General features: G+C 43.1%; 1 protein-coding gene across 1 annotated transcript in view; it reads left to right on the top strand.

Annotated features, from left to right (window-relative positions):
- The window catches only part of RNLS (renalase, FAD dependent amine oxidase), a 242,067-nt gene extending 235,601 nt beyond the window's left edge, over window positions 1-6,466 (top strand). The window contains 1 exon segment of the mRNA XM_045081458.1: window positions 4,782-6,466. Coding sequence (XP_044937393.1) covers window positions 4,782-4,934 — 153 coding nt within the window. The 3' untranslated portion in view covers window positions 4,935-6,466.
- Window positions 6,467-23,062: the final 16,596 nt, after the last annotated feature.

Below are 23,062 nucleotides of genomic sequence, written 5' to 3'. Positions count from 1 at the left end.
AGTGATTCATCAGTTGCATACAACACCCAGGACTCATTCCATTAAGTGCTTTTTTTAATGCCCATCACCCGACCCCCTTACCCCATTTTATGTTTCAGTATTTCATTGCTTGTGAGATGCCATGGTGTTGGTATACACCAGGACACTGTCAGGAGGTTGTTTTCACGCATGTGAACTTGACTGGGGTGGTGGTTTAACAGTGGGACCGCCAAGGCAACCCCTTGATATTTTAATTAACAAATTATTAGAGGACCATTCGAGAAGAGGGTATGAGTCCTGGTTGCTGTCTGGAAAATTTTCTTTCCCACCACAGAGAAAGTACATGATCAGAACTTGCAAGACAGGTATCAGTGGCTCAGAGAAAAAGCCAGAAAGTACAATTCAGGGGAGCACTCATGTAAGAAATACTCTAGGAGGCACAGAGGACAGACTATGACATGGGGAAAAGCATGGATGTGGACAAGTCTGAGTTAGAGTGGAGAAGTCATGCTCTATGTGTGAAGACCTTTTTGGAAAGGCTTAACCATATCCCTCTTGTATGTCCTTTTGAGTTTTGCAGAAGAGCTACTTGTAGATAAGTACAAGAGCTTCCTGTCATGCTGCCGCCATTTTTCTTCCTCATTGGTGCCCAAATTATTGGTGCCTCTTCAGGCTGACTGTGCCTTAGATCCAGTGAAATGCGGCATAATTTACATCCGTGACAAGTGAGGAAATGCAGTAGTAAGGGGCTAATTGTTGAAATATTGTCCATATCTTCTTAATGGGTTGGTTGCGCATCTAGGACTACAATGGGTGACAGTTCCGTTCTTGCCACACCACATGGATGTCACTTAATGTCATATTTCAGAAAGGCTGGTTTTGAGGAACCCAATCATGGGCTGTGGACAGCCAACTAGAATGGATCAACCCAAAGTAGAGCCATGTTTGAGGCCACACAGCAAGATTGTTCTGTTTGGGTAGATGCCTGACAGTCTGAGCTGTCAGCTTAGGTATGGAAGGAAGAATGCACGTCGCCAAGTGTGTCACTGGATTATTTCTTGCTAATTATCACCTTCAACTTCGTTGATAATCCCCACTTTTAAGTCGCCATTAGCCTTCTGATCTGCTCCTCTCTCTTGTCATCTTTAATTTCATTCTTACACCAAAGGGACTTCTTGGGTGTGTTTTTACCGCTAATAATCACAATACAAAGAAATCGTTAGGTTAAACGGTGGGAGTGGGGAATGAGATGCTTGTCCAAATCACCCATTACACAGGTGCGTCTAAATTCCTACTTTGGATAGTTCACAGTCCGAGGTGAGGGGACAGCCCTGTATGTGTCACTATTGAGAACATTCTAATCACAGTCTCTTCCGTTTGAGCTTCTGCCCCCTTAGTGGGAGTCTCTGAACAACACTTCCCATGTAGATGGTTCCCTGTGAAGACTTTCATTTGATCAGTGGTGTGTACAATATTGTCTTTTCTTGTTTAACTCCATAAACATCCACTGCACACGTCATAGAGGCTAGACGCTGCCATCCCCAGCCTTCGACACAAGGATTGGTGCAGCCCAGCCCCTGCTCTTTGAAGCACGTAGTCTAGGAAGGGAGACAAATCTGGACATAATGACAGTGCAAAATAACATGGAACGTCATAAAATAACATGTTGTAAAGGCCCTTAACCCAGTGGAGCAAGAAGACCTCAGCGCAGGTTACTTCTGGGCTCTTCTAGAAGAGCAACCATTTCCTCAGCAGTGAAGAGGGGGAGTGGTACAACATCACCCCGCAGGACGGCTGGTGCAAAGTCACAGACACAGGACAAAGAAGGGTGTGTGTGAAGTAGCTCAGTGTGAATGTAGACAGGATATGTGGCAAAGGTGAGCAAAAAGATGAGACAGCAGGCTTGTGTAAGACTTGGTCATGGAGGTCGTCCACAGGGAGGGAGGAGGTTTCATTCTGCGGGTGAGGAGAAGACACAAAACACATCGACGCCGGATGAAACGCTTGGAAAGAAAACCGCTTTTTCTGCTTCGATGTGTATGTCCAGTACGCAGAGAGAAACATTGCCTTAGCGACCCCAGAGCATCAGTGTCGGTGGCGAGAGGTTTTTCTGACCAGCCTTGGTGCACATGTGGGCCGTGGGCCGAGGCATCTGGATTTCCGAAGGGGGTCTCAGCTCTGACAGCTCTCCCCAACACAGTCATTGCGGTCTGGTCCCTCCCTGCAGCGGGAGGCAGAGCCAAAGGCTGCGTTACTGTGAGAGACTGTGGCTTTGGCCTTCGTGGGCTCCCCCCACTGCCTCGCTCTCTCTTTCCCTTGGGGGAAGGAGCTTGCCAACACACACTTCGTGTTTCAAAGTTTCCTCCTTGGGTCGTTGCAGAAGAGGCGATTCTACTTGAAAGCAATGAGATTGATTTCCTCCCCAAACTGTAGGCTGCCCAATCAGCGGCCGGGTCGTTCAGCCACGTGACCTAGCATCTGACATTTACCACTCATGGAATAGAATTACACCGCACTGCTACACTGTGCGCTCCCCCTGGGCAGGGCTTTCTCCCTTTGGCTCCCTCCTGCTTAATATCGGTTAATGTGCAGTAGTGCTGGTTATCTGGACAGGGATGTCAACTGGAATGTATCAAAGCTTTACCACAAATGGAGATTTATGTGTGTGTGTGTGTGTGTATGTAAATTATACATAGACACACACATATGTATGTATATAGGAATACTATGAATGAGTTATCCCATTTGTGTGATTTTCTTGATGCATTAAGCTGAGACCATCAAACGTTTTTGCTTTATTTTAAAAATTATACATATATGTGCATGTGCATTACTTTGTATGACACCTATGTGCATACATGTATCAGTGTATGTATGAATGAGTTACCCTGTTTATATGAATTTTTCAGATGTGTAAAACTATCAGTGACTATCAAACATTTTTGTTTGTTTTATTTAAATCAAGTCTTCACGGAAATGTTTCTGAATGTGTCGCAAGGGTGAGTTCTGGAGTCCACTTGCTCTGTTCGAATCTGTTTCTTCACGTCATCAATCTCTGTCCTCAGGCAGGTGATAATCTCTGAGTCTCAAAGTTCTCCTCTATAAAATGAGAACAGTAGTAACTGACAGTGAGGCCGTGTTTATTAAATGGGCACACGTGTAATGCACTGGCATGTGGCACACTTTCAAGAAATGCTAACAAGGAATACTTTATGCATATTAGAACTTGTTCTTGAATATTGGGGCCATCATCAGGATCGCTGGTGATTGTGGGAAAACAAAGCCAACACCCTCATGGTCTAATAGGAGTGAGAACATTATTTGCACCTCTATTCAGTGGCCCCAGACTGCCAAGCTTCCGACCAGTCTTATCTGGTTTCTGAATGTTTAAATGGCATCCCTTGTTTTCAGATTATCAGCTATTGCACTCTGAAATCATCAATATGTTTGAGTACCTAACGGTCTTCTTCTTCGCATAGTGTTTCACTGGCAAATCAAATAATCCAACCTGTTTAAATTCTATCCAAAGTAGGAATTTAGACGCACCTGTGTGGCTGACTTAGTTAAGCATCTGACTCTTGATTTCAGCTCAGGTCATGATCTCAGGGTCATGAGGTCGAGCCCTGTATCCAGGTCCACACTGAGCACGGAGCCTGCTTGTCCCTCTCCCTCCCCCTCTGCTCCTCCCCTTGTTCGCACAAGTGCCCTCTCGGTCTCTTTCTCTCAGATAAATAAGTAAATAAAATCGTTTCAGTATCTATACTCTGTGTTGTCTGTTTTAGCCACTTAAAGGTCTTTTCAGCCGATTTCAAGATTATTAGCTATGGAAAGACAAATGCTTCATGAGCTCACTTCTATGCAGAATCTAAACTAGTCAGACTCATAGATGCAGAGGTAGAACAGTGAAGGCCAGGAGCCGGTGGGAGGGGGGAATGAGATGCTTGTCCAAATCACCCATTACACAGGGTGAGTCCATTCTGGGGATCTAATATGCAGCAACATGACTTACTTACCAATACTGTACTGTGTACCTGAAATTCACTAAGACAGTAGATCCTAAAGTGATTCACCAGAAAGAAGGAAGGATAAATGGTAACTATGTGAGCTGAAGGATATATTAGCTTGATTCTGGATGACTTTACAATGTATACATAAGTATATCAAAACATCAAGTTGTACACATTAAATATATACAATTTTTATTTGTCAATTTTACTTCAATAAAGCTGGGGAAAAATCAAATTGCAATTGAACATAATAAAATGAGGGCATAATTCACTTCAAGTGAAGTGACTCGTCCCCTCCCCTTTGAAAGCTTCTCTATCCAGAGAGACTCCTGGTGTCACAGGTGTTCCCATAGCGCGTTCTTACTCACCCTATCTTAGCCCTTAGACGCTGTCCGATGCCAGCATTCTGGGCTGAACTGGAAACTCCCTAAGGACACCGTCCTCTCTTTTTGGTTTCCCTTGTCTGGCATGTTGCAGAGACTCTATCATTAGTAAATGATTTCATGAATATCATTTCCCCCTTATTAAAAAAAAACTGTACTTCCAACTAATTAAGCCTCTCATGACCTACTAATTTTCCGGTTCAACAGACTTCTGATAAGTTTGTCAACTAAGTGAAAATGTCAACGTTTGAGAAGGTCAGCATGAATCCTTGGGTGAGGGGAGGGGCTTAGGGGGTCTCAGTTTTGTGAGACACGGTGATTTCCCCAGGTGGGTGCTAACATCACAGCACAAGAGGGCAGAGAATATCAACCATAATCCTTTTGTGTTGTTGTTGTTTTTTAACCTCTTCAGGTTACAAACGCTGCTGCCAACTTCCATGGCCAGTTGACTCTTCATCTCAAACCTTTCCTTGTGTGTGGAGGGGACGCATTCACCCAGTCCAACTTCGATGGCTGCGTCACTTCTGCCCGGTGTGTTTTAGAAGCTTTAAAGAAGCACATTTAGTACCTGTATCTTTGTTCTCTACATGAGCTTCGGGTTTTTGTCTTCTCAAGTTTCTGTTATCGATCATTTTGGTTTCTATTTTGTTGAGAGAAATTACTGGAAAATGTCTCATATGGAGTATTAAATTGATTTTATGATTTTGACAGTTACAACCCACGCTAGAATGAAAATTCCTTGTACCGTGCACCTTTCACAGTGTTTCTGAATTGCCATGACTCCCCCTTGTTAGAGAAAAACAGTGGTTAAGAATAACAAATGACCCTTGCAAAGAAGCAGGTCCAATCAAAATAATAGTTCATGTTCCAAAACCTTTATTCTTTTGAAAAATTTCCATTCTAGATAAAGAATAATTATCATCCAATCCTCGTTTTTAATCTTCAAGTTGGTCCTTGATTCAGTGTTTTTGCCAATTGCTGAACTATAAGATTTTCCCAAACTGTGGCTAACAGAGAGTAATTTCTGTCTTCTCTGGTTATTAAATGATCCTGAATCATAGGTCATAGATGTCGTCGTTTCTGGGACTGTGGTTTGGAGGACAATTCGCTGATAAAGAAATCCCTCTTCACGTTTTCCCATAATAACCAGATCCAAGTAGACTCTCCAAGTCGTGTCATAGTTTTTCACCTTAAAAAAAAAAAAATTCAGCCCTAACATGAAAGGTAAAAATTAAATAGAAGCTGAGAGAATATAGATCGATCTTTACCTCTTGCTCTGCTGGCTGGCTGGTGCCACTGCCTTCCTATGTTCCCCGGGATGTGCTGTGGCATTTAGACTGGGTTGAGTTTAATGAATTTAATACAACAAGAAAATTTACTGAACTGGAAAACAGATGCACTTAAAATAGTTCAATATTTGCCAACTTAGTGGTTCAGTGTATCACACACATGGTTCAGTGACCCACCTGTTTCCCGTCACTCGCTGGCTGGACAGAAATTGATTCCCATCTTCTACACCAGCTACCTGTCACTAAAGGAACGGGGAACTGCATTTGATTTCTGGGTTGATAAGATGACCGATATTGAGATTTCTTTCATCATTTTGGCCCATATTTGATTAAAATTTGTCTTCCTGTGGGTTTTACCCTCGAAGCATGACAGAAAAGACATTCAGATGTGTTAACTATCTTGTGTTTAACTGATGCCATCCTGGAGCCATTGGATTAAAAGCCTCCTGAAGCCTTAAGAACAATTGTTACATTCGTCCCACAAGCCCACATCCTCCAAAGGAAAGAGCAAGAAAGGACCTATGAAGGCAGAGGCAGTTACTTAGGGAAAAGATTCGTCTAAGTCATTACTGATGACTTTTAATATATACTCCCTCTAATGCCCTGATAATTCCGCATCTGTTTTGAGAAAACCATGGCACTTATAGGAAAAGGCTCAAGCCTGCTTCATATGTAGATGATCGTTGCTTTGCTATTCTGAGTTGTTTTAAAAACTCATTTTACATGTAGATCCGTCTCTGAGAGGAAGAGGCCAATTTCCTGCTGCTCAAATAAGGAAATAAAACGTATCCACTGCTTGTGTTCTTTATTTTCCTTCACCTCTTTCCTTTCAGAAATTGAAATGGGTAGAAAAATATCTTGTGCTGGAAGCCATCCCGGGAGGCCACGAAATTCAGATGGCCAGGGGCCCTGGAAGACCCCGGGGCAATCCCCGGGGAAGTCGGGGGGTCGGCAGCATGTGGAGCCGTTGTCAGCCCACAGGACCACACAGCACTGTGGCATTTCCAAACAAGAACTTTTATTAAATCAAGCCAGCCAAGGAAAGCTGCTCTGTTTTGAAAGGAGCATATTTAAGTGAGAAACGGCTGGAGCAGTGGGGTGATTTAACACTTGTTAGCTGATAAATATAGCCTTCACCAGAATAAAACTTTATGATGCCGTGTTGAAAAGCTTAATTACTAAACCATCTATGCAGATCTTTCTTGCTCAGGCAGCCAGGGTGACAAATTATAGCAGCGGAATAGTATTTTTCACCTCTGGCATTTCTGAAGGGGAGAAGTATGTCTAGAAACATCGCGAAAGCAGTAATAATCCCAGACTAGATATTACCGAGGGAAAAAAAAGACGTTTCCTTGAGTCACCAAGTCTTCTGTGCAAAATGCCATCATCCCCACCCCCCGCCTACCCACTACCTTGTTAAGTAAAAAGAACAAGGTCAATTTTACATTTATCTGGTATTTTATACTCATCCAAGTACATATACATATATACATATATATGTACTTTATATATAAGATGTATGCCAGAAGAGGAGCCCACGCCTCCAAAACCCATTTCTATTTACGGGGCACCACACTGCTGCCCGATTAACATGGTCACCAAAGCTGAACCAAAATACTAGTTGGCGATCTGGTCCTCACCACGTGACTTCATTTCAGAGAGCTAACATCAACCCTGATGTGATAGGTACCAGGGTCTGATATGGAATAAAGTCTTCACAAGTCCTGGCTAAATGATGGATCTTCCCGTGATTTTCATTTGCTGGCTTATTTCCTTCCTCCGGGGTCGCTTGCTCTGACAAACAGCGGCATTCCGGAGATGCGGAGCTCCAGCGCAGGCGCAGTTGGCAGAGCGTGCAGACCGCCGCGCACCTGTCCTTCCCTCTGTGGACCTGTCAGGCTCGTTGTTTGTGGTGTCCTTCTCTTGCCCTCTGACCTGTCTTTCTCCCCTTCTGCTTTTTCTCCTGCTTTTTCCTTTGGGCTCAGTCTTCCATTCTCAAAAACCAGGGATCCAAGTGGACTCACTTTGTGATTCATAGTATTTGTGATTCCCTGTTTTAATATATCTTTTTCTTTTTCACCCCTTAAAATTTAAAGCTGTCAATCGGGTTTGTTATTTGAGGTGACTGGACCATCGTCATTTTGATTTTCAGAAGTAATGCGAGAATTTAAAACTGGCTAGAGCGTTGGGGGAATCTCGGTGCTAATAACCTAAAAAATATACATAAAACATGGTACCAGGCTCTGTGGCTGACATAATGGAGCATCATCGGCAATGTCCAGTTGGGAGCAGACAAGTCCCATGGAGTGGGAGGCAGGGTAAGCTCCGTGTTTGTGTCATCAAAGGTGGTAGATAATATGCTCTAGAAGCTGGGGAATCTGAAGAGAAAGAATTAGGTGTTCTTGGGAGGGTGTCCCTGAACAGATGCAGAGATGTGTCAGTTTAACTCATCCAAGGCATCATCTGGGCTGACCCGGCTGACTCCACGAGTCCAAACTGCATATCATGGTGGTCAAGACAAGTGAGGGCTTTTGGTGGAGAAGGCTCAGGAGAAGGTAGAATGTGATCTCTGGGAAGAAGAAGACGCCCCAGCAAACCTCACACCAGGTTGGGGCAGGACTGAGCTGCCATAGTCCAGGCAGGAATGTGTTTGTGTTCCCAGGTACCATCTGGCCAGGTAAGACAGGGAAGGTGAGAATGTGGTAGATTCTTCGTTTTCTTCTCCACGGAGGGTGATTATAATCCACTTAAGACCTTCGAGGGAGAAAGAGTCTTTAAGAGAGTGTTGATTTAAAACACATGTAGAATCACAGAATCTGGGAATGTCTGAGCTTAGAAGGGCTTGGAGATCATTTAGACCAGTTCATAGCCATCTTGGATTTTCAGTCTTCATGAGAAGCTGTAGAAAGGTATGGCTCTTCTAATAACAACGAAAATGCACAGAGACACATAGAATTCGCACACCATTGTAGAGCCTGCTGGCCCCCTGCCTATTTTTGTAAATAAAATTTTATTGACACACAGCCTTGCCCATTCATTTGTATTGTCTGTGGCCATTTTTGCATTACAACGGTAGAGATGCGTGGTTGCAACAGAGACCAGAGGGCCTGCAAAGCTTATCTGGTCCTTTAAGAAAAAAATTGCTGACTCCTGTCCTAGAGAGTTACAGGCCTCTGCAATCTATTTTTGGACACTCAGAGGTCTGTGAACCCCAGATTAAGAACCTCTAAATCTCAGCCCTATCACTTTATGTAAATACAGGCTTATCTTAGATCCACACATCTGGCCCATTGTTCCTTGATCCTATGCCTTATTGTAAATCCTTTAAGGCCAGCGGTGTAGCTTTGCAGTTAAGAGCGAGTCCTCTGGAGTTCGACAGATCTGTGTTTTAATCCAGGCATTGCTCTTCATTGTGTGACCTTGAGGCTGTTAAAAAACCCCTCAGTCTGCTTCATCGTCTGAGAAGTGAGTTCAAGCATTATATCTCATACCTCCCATACGATTGCAGGGAAGCAGGAATGTGCCCACAACTATAGCAGAGTGCTGGGCACACAGTAAATGCTTAATAAATGCTTAATAGCAATGATGAATGGGAGTAGAAGGAAGAGGAACAGATCCTCCTGGTGCCTCCAGACTCTTGTTAAGACCAGGTTCCTCTGCATTTACACAGAACACTTGGGAGAGTTGATAGTTAGGCTAGCATGTGTGTTGATCGCAGATACGATGAAACACAGAAGATTAAAAACTCTAGGTTTCTGCAAACCTTCATGTAACAGAATGGTAGTGTTCACCTGAGACTAACCATGGACCACTTTCTCTTGTCCTGCTCCAGGTGGTAAGCAGATACCTGTCGCTTGGGAGGTGAGGTGGTTTGTTCAGATGCGGTCCTTGAAAAGAAACCGGGATAGGTCATTACCAGGAGTAGGGCAGGTGGAAAATACAAGAGTGTTCTCTGCACTGAGCACTGTCTTCTCTTTTGCAAGCGCGTGGGCAAAAAGTTGCATGCTTGGACAGGCTCCTTGAGATTATTTACTCCGAAAGACTGTAGAAACTGGGAGTGAGTTATTTTCACATTCTTAACATGTTTGGCTAAGTATGCAGATTCATTTCCTGTCCCTAGCCTTCGTTTAAAAATGAAACCTAACTCCTGGTAAGTTCTATGACATGGTGGTGGGTTCTGTGACCTCTCAAATCCACCACCTACTAGATGTTGATCTTGGACCAGTTTCTTCATCTCTAAGCCTCAGTGTGTTCATCTGTAAAATGGAGATATTAATTTTACCTACCTTAGGGTTATTCTGAGAGCTATAGGATATCCATATAAAGGCTTTATTTAGCATGTGCTCTAAACCTAGAGTGTGCTCAATAAATTTTAGCTGGTCCTATTACTATTATCATACTGAACTATGACTTATGAAAATAATCCTCTTTCCAGAGGCTTGGGTGGCCCAGTCAGTCAAGCATCTGCCTTCAATTCAGGTCATGATCCCAGGGTCCTGGGACCAAGTCCAACATTGGGCTCTCTGCTCAGTGGCAAGTCTGCTTCTCCCTCTGCCTCTGTGGTCTCTCTCACTTTCACTCACTCTCAAATAAATAAATAAAAATCTTAAAAAAAAAAAAAAGAAAGAGAAAATAATCCTCTCTCATTACTACTACTGCATTGGTGGTTAATCTAAATTAACCTAACCCTCAGTTAGATGGGGTGCCTGGGAGGCTCAGTCGGTTAGACCCCAGCTAGGAAACCGGGTCAATGTTTGTCAAATTCTCCAGGGACTGTCTTCAGGTGCCACCGTAAGTCTGGGCGCAGAGTCATTTGTGATCAGAAATTCTTGTTGACTCTTGAGTGAATGAATGAAAAAATGCTCTTGCAGCTTATTGCCGTGCTCATTAACATACCCGGCACCCCATGTCCCGTGAGCAGATCGAATCTTCCCCGTCTTGTGATACCAGTCCCATGTGTACTTCCTCACTCGTCATCGACTTGCCACCCAAACCGCAAGACCCACAAAAGCAGGGCCTGACATATAGGAAGTACACAGCAAAAATCTGTTGATCCAGCGAATAAATGAAATCAACTAATTAACATTTCTTATTCTAGTTTTAGTAAGTACCAAAGGGAAATGTTGCTGATACAGAATGATCCCACAGAACAAAAATGCACCAGCCTTATCCACAATAGAGGAGATAATCACAACAGTACCTTCTCTGCACTCCCCCTCCTTCTTTCCTCTTCAGAGGTGAGAGGCTACCTCAGAAAGTTCCTCCTCCATGCTGCCTGCTAGTTTTTGGAGGGTGGGAAGATGTGGGAGCGCTGCTCTGCCATTGGAAACTGCCTAATAAACACTTGGGCTTCACTTCTCATCATTTTGCCGACTATTTAAAGGTTTCTGCCTACGAAGCCAAAAATTCAAGCAAAGTAATATGCCAGACTACAGGAGCCTGCTGTGACTGTTTTGTGCTCTTCTACCTGAAAAGCTGAAGATATATATATATATATATATATATATATATATACATATATATATATATGATTTTATTAGAACTATAGATAATTGGATTACCTGGAGAGGGAGGTTATGTGAATTCCAATTTAAATCATTATGAACCAGAAATTCCTTTTCTGCACCAACTTCTGCATTGCTGCCTTTTCAGAATGCTTGTTTCATTTTTTCTTTTCTTTTCTTTTTTTTTTTTTTTAGTGCCTATACATAGCATGTTGTGGCGTATGGTATACATAGCATATTGAAGTTGAATAAATCTTGCAAAGCTTTGGAATTGGGGTTTCACTATAATATAGCAAGCTCCATGGGGCAGAGATTTTTGTCTTTCTCCTTCACTATGGAATCCCCAGTATCCAGGATTTTGCTTGGCACATACTGAATACTAATTCGAGAACATTCAGACCACCAGCCCTTAGAAAGCCAGATTATGCACCTAAAACATGTAGCAAGAGAAATGGGAAACAGTTACTAAATTCTGACAAGTTACAAAAAATGAGAATGAAAAAACCTTGAGTCTTATGGCTGTGTAAGCAAGTTCTATAAAGACAGGGATCCTGTCTAAATTATCTAAAGTGCTAGATCCAAAATCTAAGCACACAACAGGTCATAGAGTAGAACTTAAATAAATTTTTGTTGAATAATTCAATGGTTAAAAGAAGGAACCATCTAAGTGACAATGAATACTACATTCTAAAAAAGCCAGGTGAAGCTTCTAGAAAGACAGCATGCACCAGGGTCCATTTCTTTGTAGTTGGTGTGTTTGTGTGAGCACACTGTGTGCCAGAGTGGGGGAGGCGATGTTTTCCCCATGCAAACAGCACAGCTCGCATGGCTGCGAATTCTGCTCAATGGTTTATGTCCTACCAACAACAGGCAATGAAGGCTTATTGGCTTACATTTTCATTTTCTTGGTCTTCTTTTATTAGAATTGATTTAAAGCTGACAAGAGTTAGACCTAGTATAGCACTCACTTCTATCAGACAGTCACAACCTCAAACTCAAACACTGTTTTAACCATTACAATAGGCCGTGTTTATTTACCCTTTGGAAAACAGACTATTTGCTGCAAACCAGAAGGTTGTCAGAAAACAAAATTTCAGTGGTGCCAAGACCAGGGTGGAGAAAAAAAATCAGCAAGGGTCACTCATTTGAGAAGAGTAAGTTCTAAGAAAGATCTAAGAGAATGTGCTTATAATTAGGAAATCCATTCGTTCAATAATCTGTGTTAATAGTTGAAATAATAAAAACAAAAAATAATAAAATAAGTAAAAATAATAAATAAATAAATAAAATGAAAAAATAATACAAAATAAAAAAAATCCGTGTTCATAGTTGCAAAAACAAAAATAAAGATTATTTCAATAAATGCTGAAAATTATGTCATAAAATGAACATGGATTGGGCGCCTGGGTGGCTCAGTGGGTTAAGCCACTGCCTTCAGCTCAGGTCATGATCTCAGGGTCCTGGGATCGAGTCCCGCATCGGGCTCTCTGCTTAGCGGGGAGCCTGCTTCCTCCTCTCTCTCTCTCTCTGCCTGCCTCTCTGCCTACTTGTGATCTCTCTCTGTCAAATAAATAAATAAAATCTTTAAAAAAAAAAAAAGAACATGGATTACTGGTAAAGGCTTATGGTAAATTCAGAAAAGGGGGCCCCCTTAGAGGGATAGGTTATTCTAAAACCATAACAAACATCGCAATTAAGAACAAATCACTGCCTGGTGGTGGGTATTGTGGAGGGACGTATTGCATGGAGCACTGGGTGTGGTGCGAAAACAATGAAATCCGAAACACTGAAAAGAAAAAAGTTTTTTTAAATGCAAAAAAAAAGGTATACATCTCATAGAATAAAAAGAACAAATCGCTGGAACCATCCACATTAAATTGGGAAGAAGTCCCCACGTCAATGTTTTGAAATTTCTAAGGAATGCCTTAAGACATGGAACGTTATTTTAAACAATGTGAACACGGGGAAAGAGAGACAAAATGAGGGGTGGTGGTGGCTCAGTGTGTTAAGCTTCTGACTCTTGGTTTTGCCTCAGGTCTTGATCTCAGGGTCCTGAGATGGAGCCCCACTTTGGGCTCAGTGCCCAGCATAGAGTCTGCTTGTCCCTCTCCTTCTGCCCCTCCCCCTGTTTGCATACTTTCTCTCTGTCTCATAAATAAATAAAATCTTTGAAAAAAAAAGACAAAATAGTTACGATTGCCATTAATATGATTACACTCCTAGAACACTCAGGTGAGCTAATTTCTGGAATTAATGAGAAGTAGCTCGAAAGGCTGAATTACAAATATTCAAAGACCAATAGTTTTCCTAGATGGTATAATATTCAATGTAAATATATCTTTATATATTTTTATTAACAAAAAACATAGAATACAAAGGAATATATCTAAGAAGATACATTCAGAATTTATACAAGGAAATGTTTTTGAAATTTTGCTGAATGATATTTTTTAAACATTTGAATAAGGAGGAAGATATACCATGTCCATAAAGGGGAATCGTAAATATTATTAGTTTTTTCATTTTCCTCTAATTAATTTGTGAATTAAACATAATCACAATGGACATTGTTAACACAAAAATAAACTCTAAAGTTCATCAAGAAATTAACAGGTAAAAATAGCCAATATTTTATGAGCAAGAAGGTCAGAAACATGGGACCTATCAGCTATTACGACATATTATAAAATTAGATAAATAAAGAAGTTTACCATTCATTCTAGAATTAACACAAATCAATGAAAATAATGGCTGTAAAAGCCCTCAGTGTGATAAAAGGCGCATTCAAAAGCAAGGAGAAAGAACAGATTATTGAACAAACGATTTAGGAAATATGGGTAGCTCTTCGGTAGGTAGGCAGGGAGGGAGGGAGCGAAAAAAGAAATCAGATAGGATTCTATCCTATACCACGCATTATGAGAATTTCCAGATGGATTAAACGGGTAAATATAAACAATACGTACTCCCCCTTAAAAAAAATAGAGGAAAATGTAGATAAATATTTAAACCTCTCAGAAAGAAAAAGCTAAGTTTACAGATCGATTATTAAAACACGACTTTACAATGATTTATAGTAAAAGTGTATTATCTGCTCAATGGGGAGCTTCCTTCTCCCTCTCCCTCTGCCCCTCTCTCCTACTCATGCTCTCTCTCTCTGTCTCAAAGGAATAAATAAAAAGTCTTTGAAAAAAAAAGTTTAAAATTTTGACATTTTATTTTTTTTTAAGCATTATAAATTATACAGCTAAAAGTCCTACCTGTTCCCTCTTAGTCTCTCCCTTCCCTCACAAGGAGACTACTCCCATATTTTAAAATTTTTATTAATTTATTTTTTGTTACTTATATGGTTTTTAAAATTGTTTATTACTCCCATATATTTATACTTCGACTTTATGTTTTCATAAAAATATGATCGTGTTCTCTTAGCTTTTTAATTACAGTATATTGTTTATGTTATTTAGAACTTCCCCTGTTCTGTATTTAATATTTTTCCATGTTAATATGCTTAGATCTAGTTCATCCATATTAATTAATGCACACTCTTCCATTTAATGAATCTATGACTTTATTTGTCCATTTCCCCACTGATGGACATTGAGTTGTTTTAAATTTTTACTATTGCAACCACTGTAATAAATATGTTTGCACGTGTCTCTTTTGTGCTTACCTAAACGTTTTTACAAGGCATTATGTTAACACGTATTAAAACTGAGTTGTGAGTTCAAGGGAATATGCTGCATTTTTTCTGTCCTCTCCCTGTTTTAAATAATCAATAATTTGAAAATTAATAAAAGAGAAATATTATGCAGAGTACCTTAAAGCCAGTTCATTGAAGGGTTCTCATGAGTAAAGAAAGTGGGTCCATGTTGGGACAGGGGATGAGACTGGAAAACCTACTTAGTGGCAGACCCTTAAGGAGATGGCCAGACCATCTGTAGAGCCAGAACCCAACCACTCGGTCTACACAGTTTCCCAGGAAGCAAGAGCCCCTGGGTGTAGACAGATTGCTGTCAGGTCATTGTGGTGGTGTTGGGTTAGAGACCATTCCTCTAATTTCCTAGCACCGAGGGCTGGTGTGATTCTAGAAAGTGCGGAGAGCAGTGTCTGCTAACCCCCTCCCACCCCCACCAAATGACAGATGGACTTTCCCCTCCAGCTGCTGGAAATCAGGGCAAGCTGTCATATTTTATTTGATTGAAAAAGCAAATAACCACCATGAAATACCACCTGACATCCACTAGATGGCTACTAGCAACAAACAAACAAACAAACAAACAAAGGCAAAACATACCAGAACGTAACACATACTGGCGAGGATGCGGAGAAATTGGAACTCTCGTGCACCGCCGGTGGGAGCGTCGGTAGTATGGGACAGCCACGGTGGGACATGGCATAGTGGGTCCTCAAAAGCTGAAACGTAGAATTACCACACGGCCCAGCAATCCTTCTTCTGGGCATATACCCTGAAGGAGAGAAAGTGGGGACTGAAATAAGTGTGTGTACACCCAAGTTCATGGTTACCTGATTCACAAGAGCCAAAAGGCAGAAGAACCTTCCTTCCATGATGGATGAAGGCATAAACACACCCTGTCTGCATACCATGGAAAATCATGGCGCCTCAGCAAGAAAGGAAATGCTGACCCAAGTTACCTCCGGATGAAAACGTGAAGACTTTATACTGAGTGAAAGAAGCCAATCAGAAGTACGTCGGCTATCGCTTAGAAGAGGTATCTAGAGGAGTCCAGTTCACAGATACAGAGAGACAGTGGTTGCTGGGCGCTGGCGGGGAGGAAGGAACGGGGGGGCTAGGGTTTAGCATACGCAGAGCTATACTGAGGGAGGATGAAAAATCACAGAAGGTCAGTGCTGTGATGGTTATAGGACATCATCAGTGTACTTAATGCCACAGAAGTGTACACTTAAACATGGTAACTTGTATGTTGTGCATATTTTATCACGATTTTTTTAAAAAGGAAAGAAGAAGAAATTTGTTAGTTCTTGCAAAAGGGGGAGAAGGCCATTTACAAATATATGAGAGTGAGGCCCCCTGTCTCACTATATTTCTTTCCTACTTAACATCCGATTTAACAGAAACGGCCAAAAAAGAGGAACAAAATACCCACACAAAGCAGTATATATAAACATGTTTTGCCTAAGTAATCAGAATATATACACATGGGTATGGATGTGTGTATACATGCGTACGTGAGTGTAAATATATACTTTATAGACGGGTATGTATAAATAGTGCACACTTACCTATATATACAATCTCGTTCTGCTTCATGAGTAAACAAAAGCATGCGGGTTAAAGACCATGGTGAAATGCAAAATGGCATCTTTTAAAAAATTACTAAATTCTAAAAAGCGATCAAAAGGGACAGGAGTTAAAATGTTCACAGCCTCTTTGCGTCGTAAGCTGACAGTGTATATCCAATGTGGTTTCTTAAGCATGTTTTTTGACTCAATCATCACACTTCTAAGAATCCGGCTCAAAGGAATCATCAAGGATGCAGACAATGACTTATTTGCAATATGTGCATTTCCGGTATTAGTTTTTATAGCGGAAAAACTGGAAACAACCTAAGTCAACACAAACATATGTTTGAATAAATTCCAACAGATCAAAACAGAGACGTGAAATGTAGTCACTTGAAAAGTTTGCCTATCTGGAATAATTCTTATGATGTATAGTTAAGAGAAGAAACCCAAAATACATAACATTCAGACCAACATATTATGATCTCGATTCTCTTAAAACACACCGTGTGTAGAATGTGCCTTTACGTGTAGACATGTACAAAGACCAAAGGAACTATGCTGAAATCTTAACAAAGTGTTCGTGGCGGTGGGATTTTTAGTGATTTTTTTATACTTTTGCTGTTTATTCTCTATTTTATATTTTTTCCATGGCTTTACATGATGAACCAGCCAGGCAGCCAGTTGACCTTGCTATAAGGTGCTTCGAAGGGCAGAACCAGGACCAGGAGCAGCGGGAGAGCAAGTGATGGGAGGAGTATCAGGAAAGCACTTGCAACAAGCAGAAATTCCCAGCATGGAGCAGGTGTCTAGGGGCTTCTGTCTACCACCCCAGGAACTGCCCCTGCAGAGGCTGGGTGACTACCAGCTGGGACCATGAGAACTGTGCTTGCCAGCCCTGGCTGACAGGGGCCATTTAGGGGAGGGGGAGGTGGTAGAACTCACATTCCTGGGCACAGACCTCCATCTACGTGAACTGAAGCTCTGGGCCTGAGGTCTGGACATTTGCATTTGATTTGAATTTCCCCAGCATCTTCAGAGGCAGCAGGCAGATAATTTCGGCCCTTGGGAATCTCCGGATTAGAAGATTTAAGCTTGCTTCCATAAGGGATCTCAAGACAAATGCTGAAACTAGAGACCATCTGATTATTTGCATTATAAAATCGGAGACAGTAATACAGATCCAAGGGGAAGTGTGCTGGATGGGGCTGGGAGAGAGGACAGAGTCACTCGGAGATTAGCCTTGCCCACTGTTTAGTTAGCTGGCAGTGAGCCTCTGGTCTGGGGGCCTCATGCTGTAACTTGCAGGAGGGAATGTTTGCATTCTTAGAAAATACACACCGAATATTTGTTTTTTACTAACATCTAATGTATTATTTGCTTCAGGGGTACAGGTCTATGTTCAGCAGTCTTACACAATTCATAGAACTCCCCATAGCACATGCCCTCCCCAGCGTCCATCCCCAGCCACCCTATCCCTCCCACCCCCACCCCTCCAGCAGCCCTCAGTTTGTTTCCTGAGATGAAGAGTCTTCCATGATTTGTCTCCCTCTCTGGTTTCATCTTGCTTTATTTTTCCCTCCCTTCCCCCCTGATCCTCTGTCTTGTTTCTCAAATTCCTCCCATCAGTGAGATCATACGATCATTGTCTTTCTCTAATGGACTTATTTCGCTTAGCCTAATAGCCTCCAGTTCCATCCATGTCTTTGCAAATGGCAAGATTTCGTTTCTTGAGCAGTAAAGGGTCATTTTGTCTACAATGAACACTTAGATGTCAAAAGAAAAAAAAATGTTAGTTAAGGCTGATAGATAGGAGATAGACATATAGATAAATAGATGATAGATTATTGATAGACAGATGATAGATCATTGATAGATGATAGACAGGTAAACGGATGGATGGAAAGGAGATCGAGAATATGCAAAAGGGACTAAACTAGAAATCTAGGTGAAAGATAAATAAATGGGGGTCTTTGTTTCTATAAGCTTGGAACTATATTCAAGTAAAATGTGACCTCACAAAAAAAAAAAAAAAAGAATTAAAAACATGCCAAACACAGCAGTAATCTCTGGGGTACGAGTCTAAATCACCAGGCCTGTTTTTCTATTGGTTCCTTTATAACAACATCAACCAAAGGGGCCTCCATTCAAAACACGTGGGGGTAGATCAGGGATCAAAATTTCCTGCCCTCAGCATGGTCCAATTCGAGTGAGGCGAGCATAAAATGCAGCTCTGGGGCCCTGAGGCTGAACTAGAATTCTCCGGAGAGGGGCCCCGGGACCTAGATCGCATAAGTTTCCTGGGTGCTGCTTTATGTACCAATACCGTGTTGCTTTTCAAAATATGGGCTGTGACTCAAACATGGTTTGTAATCTCAATTTAGCAAGCCAAGAAGTCTTTTTTTGTTTTTTTGGTGGTGTTGTTGTTTTTTGTTTTTTGTTTTTTTTTATAAATACCAGAAAGAAAAGATCGAGAATGCTGACACACAGTGAAGAGTGGCCATAATTTCGTAATACATTGGCTTCGGCGCCCGGGGTCACTATGCGAGCTGGGTTTCATCTAGAAAAACAGAGCCATGAAATACGGCCTGTGAAATACACCCCTGCTCTCTTGTCCTGTTTAGCCCAACGGTTCTGCCCACGTCCAGACTTGGAGGGATGGGGTGGCCGGGCAGTTCGACTGCCATGAGAAGGAACAAGCTGTTCTGGGGACTTGCCTTACTGGGTGCCTCCCTGTCCTTATGCACTCGCCCTTCTGGCGGTGCCCAGAGCTGTCCTCTCCCACAGATGGCAGCGGCGGCAGCACGTGGCCCATTCTTTCCTCAGATAGACAGGGTACTGCCCGGCACACCATCTCTGTCCGCACTCGGTGGCAGAGGGGGGCACGTCTCACAGAAGAGGCACGGATGTCTCTGTTTGAGGGAACAAGAACAGAGGCAACCCATTTTCAGGGCCAAAGTGCCAGGCATTTGATTCAGGCCCTTCGCATCAGATCGAAATCCCATGCAAGCCCTGCTTTTCTGCCCCAGATGGGAGAGGACAGGTGTCTGAAATCAGCATGGAACAGGACAGGGCGCACTCCAGGACACATGACAGGATCTGAGAAAATCCTCCCGGTGCTCTGGGGACCCGAGAGGCTGCTGAGCTTTCCAGAGCAGGGATGTCCCTGTGGCTGGCTTGTGAGCCACCCAGAAGTTCTGCTGACGCTGAGAAGAGAAATCCAGAACCCAGGTGGCATCAGTGGCCAGGCTGGGGAGTCTCGAACTGTCCAGAGGACAGAGATGCACCCTGCAGGCCTGAGAAAGGCTCTCCTCTCCCTCTCACAGTGAAAGAAGTGTCTCCCAAGGAACTGAGAATGAAATTACTCAAACGAAAAACTGCCAACTTCACCAAGACGTTTCCTCTCTTGAGCCGGGCCTGGGAAACGTCGCTGGTGAAGCCCCAGAAATGAAGTTGCTCGCCAGAGGAGGACAGAATGAGACACTCTCAGATTTACTCAGTGACACTTTACGGCGCTAGAAGCCAACCCTTCACCTCAAACCAAAGCCCTGAAATGCTTGATTCACTGCCGTTGTGGTAGAAAGGCCTTCTATCAAAGGCAGGCTCCAATACCACAAGCCAGAGATAAATAACAGAGGAAATCATGGAGACCATGACCTCTTGGTGACCTCTTCGAGCTAAATCTTTGCCAGACCTCAGACTATCAAACAGGCTTCCAGCCTGCCCAGAGCAGCTCGTGTATGAACAGCTTGGAAGCCCCCTCAGCATGCAGAAACCTGGCTTTCTAGAAGTTTGAGGAGAGACACTCCAAAGGCACTTCTCGCTTTATTCCCCACAAACAAGGAGTTGCTATTTAGGTAAAGAAACCCTTCTGGGAAATGAACTCATTCCTGTGGGCTCCCTGGGGTTATTTGGAAAGGGGTTTGCCTGGGAGTTGGGATGGCACCTACCTTCTGTCCAGTGGTGAGACATTAATTAGTATTTGAAAACTGTGGTCACTCACTCACTAGCAGAAAATGACCTGACAGGACGTCCCAAGGACTTCCTCATCCTGTAGAATAAGACAGATGGTTGGGGGAACATGGACCAGGTCAATGCCTGGGTTCCACTCTCAAGATAGTGTCACAGCTCACAAAGGAGACTCGTGCTCCCCCACATCCAACTTCCTCAGAACCCCTGAGGCACAAGACAGCAAAAGAGGCTGAAGGAAACCAGTGTCTGACAAGCGAGGCTTGACCTCTAAATTGTCCTTGGGGTGTCTGACCTGAAGACAGGCAAAGCCAGCTAAGACCGTAGAGCAAAGGTGTGGAGACAAGCCAGAAGACAAGATCTGACCCTCAGTTGGATAGAAAGGAGATAAGGCGATCCTGACAACCGGTGGCGGCGCGGGGGGGGGGGGGGGGGGGGGGGGGGGACGGAGGTCAGACATGTCTAATTGGCATCTCTTAGTGGAAAACTCACCGACGAGTACAAAGGCCAATTGATAGAGATTGTGTATGTAGAAACAGACGTCACTGTCCTTTGGACTCGTCTCTCCTCTTGTCAAAGATGTCATCTCCGTCCCAGAATCTAAAAATGGCCTCAGAGTTTGGAAGGGCTTCTGTCCTCAGCTGGCTTAGGGGCCTCTTCTCAGTCCTTCACCAGAAATAGGAAGGATTCTAATGAGGATTTCAATGTCTGCCTTAGTCATAGGACCTTACTCAATTTCTGTTGGCGTGTAAATAAGTTAACCAGTTACAGGAGAAGCAGCTCTTTAGGGAGAAACCAGCCTCCCTTGGGTTCCTCCCAGGGCCCCTCACGGCGCAGTTTAAATCGAGAATTCTCGGGTCCTCCCAGCCTGGTTCTGGAAATGTGTGACCTGTGCGAACGTTGCACAGACATTTGTGCCTTCCGTCATTGGTCCATCATGGGGCAGTCGTCCACATAGTGCATCCAACCCAGCAAACCCTGAGGCCCCTGTTTCGGCACACACACCCTCCAGGAGCGAGCTAGGCCAGGCCCTGGTTTGATGGTGAGTGAGAACGACAACCCAGACCTGGCCAATGTCACCATGGCTTTGGTTTTCTGCCACAGCATCCAATAAGCAGTGAAAAAAAAAATGGAAAATGGAGGAAGGGAAAAAAAAAAAACAACAACAACGAATAAAACGCTTTCATGCACAGAACCTTAGTCCCGTACCCTAATCCTAGGTACGTATACAGAATCCCGTCTTGGGGGTCCCGATGTGAATACTCTTTTATTCAGAGAACTGTCAATTCATACCCATCCCTTGTGAAGGCCAAACTAGGATCTTGTGCATGAAACATTTTATTCAATCTCACAGTTACCAAGTATTTTTTCCAAGGGGCCCAACAAGACTGAGGTATTTGATTTACCCGGAGTTGGCATTATATTGCTTTCTCTCCAAAGAGGCTATGCCTTCCTGAATTTCACTAAATTTCACTAATCACAGACTCCAACGACTCTTTGAGTCTAGTGGACATCTGTCAGTTACCTCCCTGACATCCACCGTCTCTCCTTCCAAAGACTTCGCTCGGGTGCCCTTGCTTTTCCAATCCTGAATCTGCGTCGTCCAGTATGGGCCATGTGCTCCTAGACTGGAACGAAGAGGGGCTTCCCCTGGGCGTGGCCGCTCACGTGGCTGAGTTAGGGGTTGAATACCCATGAAATGAACGAATTCTATCAGATTGAGGCTCAGGGCCTTGCAGGAGTTTCCCAGCGGACTTCAGCTTGAGAAGATTGGCCCCCTGGGGCTGCCATGTAGGACAAGCGTAGAGCTGGCTGGACCCCCGCGGGAAGGGGGAGAATGAAGCCAGCACAGTGGAAGGTGGAGCCAGGACGAGGAGATCAGTTCTGACCCGAGCCTGCATTTGCACTCTGAATCCTGCCCTGGCCTTTTAAATTATGTGAATCTATAAATTCTTGCTTGGCTTATGCCAGCCCAACTCGGTTTATTTAAGTCACTTGTAACAGAACGAGTTCCAACTTATGCAATGATAGTGGAGCTCTTCCTGGAAAGAAAATGTTTGCTGCTTCTGATTTCTATAGGTTGAGGCTACTAACAACACTGTAGTAATAGCACTAGTGGTAGAAGTAGTAAATCCTATTCATCAAAGACTTTTTCCCCCAGCACTATACCTATAGCTTTACACACATCATTTCATTGATAGTTTTTTTTTTTTTAGATTTTTAAATTTATTTATTTTAGAGAGAGCAAGTGAGTCTGCATAAACAGGGGAGGGGCAGAGGGAGAGAGAATCTGAAGCAGACTCCCTGCTGAGAGTAGAGCTGGACCTGGGGCTCGATCCCATGATGGCGAGATCACCACCTGAGCCAACACTTAACCAACCAAGTCACCCAGGCGCCCCTCATTGGTGCTGTCCTCTCCATTTTACAGAGAAGAAAATGGAAGTGACTAAAGTCACAATAGCTTTCGAGTGTCCGAGACAGAATTTAAACCCCAGTGTGCCTTGTCCCATAGCCACGACCGGCCATTAGTTGGTAGGCGCCATGAGAGCACGAGGGACAAAAGTGACATATTGTCGTCCTTGTCCTTCAGGAACTTTTATTCCAGTGAGAGAGAGAGAGAGAACATGTAGGAACCATGGAGTCAACCCTCTCCCCACCCCAGGACCCACTAT

The sequence above is a fragment of the Mustela putorius genome, unplaced genomic scaffold (assembly GCF_011764305.1).
Source record: "Mustela putorius furo isolate JIRA1106 unplaced genomic scaffold, ASM1176430v1.1 tig00000577_pilon_pilon_pilon, whole genome shotgun sequence".
In the NCBI taxonomy this organism is placed as follows: Eukaryota; Metazoa; Chordata; class Mammalia; order Carnivora; family Mustelidae; genus Mustela; species Mustela putorius.
The sequence above is the reverse complement of the archived record's forward strand: the minus strand, read 5'-3'. Positions and strand labels throughout refer to the sequence as shown.